Here is a 6,825-nt window from a genome sequence, read left to right as displayed (position 1 = left end):
CTGCTATTACTATCACATACTGTACTCAACAGAGCACTCAGAGACAGACGTATAAAACAGTTGCGTTTGTCTCTCATGTGCCGATGAGAAATGTGGGCAAAATATGTTCTAATTCTGACTATAACCGAACACAAACATAAAGCCAGCTGTCCTCAAGCGTTTGAAGAGTTAAACAACAACAACAGGGTTTGGGCAGTTGTAGACATAACAATAAAAACTCCCAGAGGCGTCTCCGTCAGTTTGAATTTACGGTGGTATTTGTCCCGGCGTTTCCTGAGCAAATTAGCAATTTCTGGTCTCATTATCCTCCTAATTATGGTTCCTCGTCTCCGCGGCGTAATCAACAATCAGCCACATCAATTAATCGGAGAGAGAGAGAGAGGCAGTGCGACCAGCTGGGGAGCGATTGAGGCTCCCTTATTTCTCTTTTTTTTTACAGCCTAGAGGATGGAGAGAGAGAGAGAGAGAGAGAGAGAGAGAGAGAGTGAGAGAGAGAGAGGGGGGGGGGGGAAGCCTGGAATGCTGCATGCCGGACACGGAGGGACAGTTAACGTCTCATACCGTACCGTCCAGTGGCTGCGGTCCACTCCACCAATAGGGGTGTTTGGGTGTTGAGTTAGTGTAGAAGCACTGCCCCGGGGGCCTGTGATACGGCGTCTATTCAACCATCGGTCTGAATCGCAGGCAACCTCTTAAAATCTATGTTGTTTTAGCACAAGGATGTCGTGGCTCCCATGTCAGCCTGCAAGAAACCTGCTCTCAGACGACTGGATCTTCTCCTCCATGTCTCTCCATTGTTACACAGAGGCAAAGAGCAAATGTAGCGTGACATTGGGGCATGCCCAGTAAGTCGGTCTGACGAGACTGCAGCCGGCATGTTGTGCGCGGTCCTGAACCATGCTAAATCACAGCTTGGACTTTTGATCGCTCCGAAATTGTGAGAGTGTCTGGGCTGGTTGCCACACGCAAACGCGAAAAACATGCTACCCATATACTGTGTACGTCGCCTTATAAAACGAGGAATATGCTAAAAACAAGGATCTAATAAAGGATCTAATGACTAAAATACGTGCATAGTAGCCGACGCAGAGCGCGATGACACAGTCGAACTGTAGCTGAACCAGAAATGGAGGCGTGTTCACTGTGCATTCCCCCATTCTCCTTTTTTCTAAAATGGAGACACCCTTCAACCATGTGTGTCTGATGTAACGAGGCAGGAAGTGGGTCAGCAGTGGAGGAAACTCACCATGGGTCTATTCACACAGTCACCCATTACAACCCAGACAGTTGAAGGAGCAACGGATATCTGGTGTCATACAGTAAGGGAAGGTACGTTGATGTATCGTGTCTCCTAAAGGCAGCCAGGACAGCCATGATGCAGATAGATGACAGTTACTCTTAATGAAGAAGAAGAAAAAGTGACTCAAATACCGAGCGTTGTCTGAATAGGCCACGAGTCGAGAGTAAAGATGAGAAGTGTGTGCTATATAAGTTCACAGTGATTTCTTAGCATTAGTAATGTGTGTCCACCGACTATAAAATCAGTTCTATGAGCTTTGTCGGAGCACTACATCTCAATAAGATATCCAGAGAGTAAGAGACAGCTTTGGCATGAGTGCAGAGGGAGAAAGATGAAGCTGTTTCTTATTCAAACCATTATGTACCTTATGGTCTCAGTAAGACTTGCAGGAGCTGTATTGCATTTGATGGGGAAGAAAATAACTTAAGGGTTGTAATTTGACTCTTATCAAACAATATTGCATCCCTGTGCCAATTCCTCAGTCTAGTAATAACATGAAGGGGAAGCATAGCTTCCAATATAACTCCCACATATTGTATAAACAGATCTAAACTCAGATATAAACTCTGAAAGAGCATCCACCCACACAGATAAGTCCTGGGATTCTAGGGCCAATGCCAAACCTGCAATGTGGGCATGTACCTTTTTAATATAAATCTCTCATTGAAATCCAATCAAGGTTTCTAAAAAAGTTGATGTTACACACACGTATCAAGTTAGGATTTGGCCCAATAGTGAGGTTCTGTGATGTAGGTCTGTGTGGTCATGGAATCTGGTTCATGTCATTCCATAGAGGAGCTCAACCTGTGGGAGGTTAGTCAAATACATATATCTAAACAGTTGAATATACATATATTGTAAATCGTTTGACATTTGTTCTTCAATTCAAGATGCATAATACTGAACTGTGGGAAGTTGTGATTCTTCAACATGGGTAGGGCAGGTAAAGTAACAATGTAACTAACAACCTTGAATCAAAAGGGGAAAGGTGGGTGAAGTTAACTCAAATCAAATGCAGGATACAAAACATTTAGCATAAAACATTATGATTGATCAGTTAACAATCAACATCCAACATAGATATTAGTCTGTACTGGAAGCATGAGGCAGCTTACCTTCACTGCAGTATCGACCCACATATCCAGTTTTGGAGCAGTCACAGTAAGGCTCTCCATCAGCCATTGAGCAGCTCCCTCCATTCTCACAGGGGTTCTCTGTGCAAAGACCCATCATCTCTAAACGGACCCCCTGGCTATCGATGAGTGTGGACACCTTGTTTCCATAATTGAGATCAGTGATAACTCCCTTGAACGGCGGCAGCTCCCGGACCAACGGCAGAGTGATGGCCGATGTCCGGATGTCTCCGGGAACGCCGCCAAGGAAGAGGTCGCTGACGATCTTCATGAACTGTCGCTGTGGTCGGACCTCGTCTGCCTTGGTCTGCCCGTCCAGGGCCAGCACCGTTCTCAGGTTGTGCCGGCTGATGGTGGCTAAGTGCCAGCGGCTGTCGTTGACCGTCTTGTTCGAGGTCACAGTGGCCTCGGCACAGTCCACGCTGAATCGCAGCTGCAGCTTCCCCTCCGTGACTGTCAGCAGCAGGAAGTCGCAGTAGCCACCGTCGTCGAAGTAGAGGACCAGGGCTTCGGAGGCGGCTGTTTTGAACTGGAAGGTGAGGTCACTTCTTGTGCTGGCGTCCCAGCGGAGGTACCGGGCCCACTGGCCCTCAGAGCCGGTGAACTCCAGGCCCAAACACAGGCCCAGGAGAGAACTGAGCAGCAGCAGAACACCGTGGGGGAGACTGAAGGGACTCATGGTAGAAAACAATATGGTTAACTGTTAGGTTAGGGGGAGAAAGATCCTCAAATGGGGAACACCATCTGATATGTTTTGGTTTCAGAGACTTATGAATTCAATGTATATATATATATGTATATATGTATATATATACATATATATATATATCCAACATATATGGCGTTTCAGTCAGGAAGATGCCGCAATATCCTTTTCACTGTGGTGCTGAATTGACGCTGAGAAAAGCAAGGGAGATGAGGCCATTTAAAGAGGCCGATAAACAAATCTTCCAATCCAAGACTGAGCACAGTAATCGAGAGAAATCTCTGTATTTCTACTAATGAAGATAGACTTGAAGGGATAGATGCGGCTGATCCTTAGAGTGTTTTGTCAGTGATAGAGAGGCCCATCAGATGAGTTTCCTTTGAGGCGACTTCCAGGATTAAAGCACATAGGCTCCATCTTGGCATCCGATCCATATCCACGCCCCATGGTACATGAAGGTTATTCCAGCTTCAGGCCTTCCGCTACTGTAACTGCAAACAAGAGAAATTCTGTCATTATTAGGGTAGAACTTATAGAAACACCTAAACATCTCAGCTCATCAAAAGCATTTGATTTAACATTGTTGTTCCCGTTTTACAAGAGAGACCTGGCATCCGTTGGCTTGTCGTAATAATGTAGGCATGCAACACCCATAAACATCGATGTTTATGAAAGTTGGCCTTAGTTTGTAAACGCTGATTTGATCGCATCTTGGTGATCATCAAATGGATTGAAGTAACCAGTATTAAAACACATTTAAAGTTTATGAGCAATTTAATGCTGGTCATATACCTCCCATTACCCATTTTATCTGAATAGCAACTGAATTTATCATTGGGCTTTAAAATCCTTACTCTAAGACCTGAAGGCTGAAAATGATAGTGACACAATACTGAAATATTGTCAAAGGATAGTCAATCACTTGCTGTTCCTAACTCTGATGACTCAAACCCATTGAGGTGAGACTGAGCGTGTGTTTTGCTTGTAGCGGATCAGCATTGTTACTATATCTCCAAGGACCTGCTGTAGGCCTGATAAATATGACTAATTATCTGGCACCAAATTCCCTCAAATTTGCATATCTCCTGAGGTTTACCACGACAAACAGCTATTCATAAAGATGTTAGGATGTTCCCTACTTGACGGAATCCCATAATTGTAAAAAATGTCATGAATACATATTAGTGGATGCCGTTGTCACGTTTCAACAAACGCAGCACCGATGACGCAAACAGGCAGTATGGGCCTGTCAGCATCGACCACAGCCTCACCACTCTGCCAAACATGAGGGCTATTTCATAGGTTACTGATTAGTGGGCTCAAAAGACCAACCAACAGCTGATTCTGAGTGAAACCTTAGATGTGTGTGTACTCTTCCAGTTCTCTGCCTCTGCAGTTGTTTTGGCAATTGGCTCCTCCAGACAAAAGCCTTTCCCAATCAAGGCGATACCAGAGCATGATGCAACACAATAGGCCCTTTAACCACCTGCTCTGAATAGTTAATCTATCTGCAGCAGGCAGCTATTGAGTTCTGGTAACGGATACCTTCAATGCTGGTGTGTGTGTGTGTGTGTGTGTGTGTGTGTGTGTGTGTGTGTGTGTGTGTAACAACGCTATGTTGCCTTGTCTCTGTGGCCGTGTTAAGATGATTCTATCAGGGATATCAGGAAGGTTAAAAGGGCTACAAGGTGAAGTGACCCTGGACACGACTCGTGAGTCATAATGCTCACAATGAGGGGATGGAGAGTGTGGTATCAGCTGATAATGAAGTATCCTGGGTTCCCCTACAATGGTAGTAATAATGTAGGGGGCAATGGTCCCATGAAACCTGAGATCCAGCCGTCTATGAAAATTGCCTACGCTCTCTCTCTCTCTTCAATTAGGATGAGTTATTGTGTGCATAATACAGTGGTATCAGGTGTCCTGCACTTGAATTATATGTGTTTCAGGGTTTCATTACACAATCAAGGACTCCATACAATAGGCCCACATGTCAAATTAATTCAAATGTAGACTATTGTCTAATTTCGCCCATTTTGATCATATTAGGCTTTTTACTAATATAATTTTCAAAATAAATATCTCCAACGTCGTTTCCAGAGCATAGGCTTGTACTGTAACGTACACGCTGAATTATTAAATGCAAAAGACTATGACCTAATAGCAGGATAAAGACACATGGCATAAATAATGCATTCTCCTTTAGTGTTGCAGATGTCGGTATTGACAACACTGTCGACGTCCGCGGTAATGTAGCCCGTACTAAACTTCTTCTCCCCCCTGCTGCGTTCTCACTCTGATTTTCTTTCAATGAGGGGGACGATTTAATTGAACATGGAATCACGACACAAACACTTTGTCACGCATTTGCGTTCCGTACCTCTGAGAAAGTAACCCCCTTGACTGCACATATACACTCACCGAACACTTTATTAGGAACACTATACTAATACTGAGTTGGGCCTCCCTTTGCTCTTAAAACAGCCTCAATTCTTCGTGGCATTGATTCCACAAGATGTTGGAAACATTTTTTTGAGATTCTGGTCCATGATGAAATGATTGCATCACGCAATTCCTGCAGATTTTTCAGGTGCATTTCCAAGGTGTGAATCTCCCAGTCTACCAAAAGAGGTGTTCTATTGGATTCAGATCCGATGACTGGGAAGGTCACTGAAGAACACTACACTCATTGTCATGTTCATGAAACCAGTTTGAGACGACTTTTGCTTTGTGACATGGTGCATTATCATGCTGGAAGTAGCCATTAGAAGATGGGTAAATTGTGGCCATGAAGGAATGCACATGGTCAGCAACAATACTCAAATAGGCTGTGGCATTCAAGCAATGATTGATTGGTATTAACGGGCCCAAAATGTGCCAAGAAGACATTCCCCACACCATTACACCACCTCCACCATGAGAAGGTGTACAGGTGTTCCTAATAAAGTGTTCGCTGAGTGTATAGGCTGTCTACACACAGCAGAGCATGCATTCAATTAACAATATAATGCCATGTCGAAATTAGTCATTCTTTCGTTTCTTTCATATGGGCAAAGCAAATAATGGGGCAAAGATAACTGCAAACCCGTGGTTGAATTTACATGTTTAAAACTCAAGCCATGAACTGCAAATATTTAATCCGCGCGTCAATTCCGATGCTCCATACAGCCACATGCCATCTGCCGTCTATTCCAGAACATTTTAGGCGATCAACTAAATCTTAATCCACTCCACAACGAACAATTTAAATATTTGTAAATAAAAAACAATATCAACCATAGGACACCGAGAAATATATTTAAAAATTAGGGTTAACATACTTCATAGCATTTTCGCTTTTCCTCAGCTCCACGCACGGTGGCAGTCTGGAGGATGATAGGCAAGATGTCATGTGTTCGATAATTCGTTTTAAACATGTTGTAATTGGCGTATGGAGGGGTTTGGTATGTGTCGAAATATTTTGTCCTGTAGTACGCATTTCGTCAGCTGCACGCAGCCTTGTGTAAAGTGTGGAGAGGAATGTGGGGAGAGCAATTTTACAGTATTTTATGAACCGAAACTTTCCCATACAAAGAATTCCACACCAGCCTGAACATCTCCGAAACTGACCATTTCCAATTTAACTGTGCATCACTTTATTCTAATAATTTAGCTTATCAAAATCATCTCATGTAGACCCCACAGAT

General features: G+C 43.7%; 2 protein-coding genes across 2 annotated transcripts in view; one reads left to right on the top strand and one right to left on the bottom strand.

Annotated features, from left to right (window-relative positions):
* The window catches only part of nrxn3b (neurexin 3b), a gene marked incomplete at its 5' end in the record, with an annotated part of 217,078 nt that extends 213,966 nt beyond the window's left edge, over positions 1-3,112 (bottom strand). Inside the window, one exon of the mRNA XM_083689157.1 lies at positions 2,395-3,112. Within this exon, the coding sequence (XP_083545283.1) occupies positions 2,395-3,112 (718 nt within the window). The remainder of the gene's footprint in view (positions 1-2,394) is intronic.
* Positions 1-5,860, top strand: part of LOC310818174 (breast cancer metastasis-suppressor 1-like protein-A) — a 409,511-nt gene extending 403,651 nt beyond the window's left edge. The window contains exon 11 of the transcript XR_014554706.1: positions 5,771-5,860. The gene's annotated coding sequence lies outside the window, so the exon portion shown is untranslated. The remainder of the gene's footprint in view (positions 1-5,770) is intronic.
* Positions 5,861-6,825: the final 965 nt, after the last annotated feature.

This window comes from Argentina silus (assembly GCF_951799395.1).
Source record: "Argentina silus genome assembly, chromosome: 17".
NCBI lineage: Eukaryota > Metazoa > Chordata > Actinopteri > Argentiniformes > Argentinidae > Argentina > Argentina silus.
The sequence above is the reverse complement of the archived record's forward strand: the minus strand, read 5'-3'. Positions and strand labels throughout refer to the sequence as shown.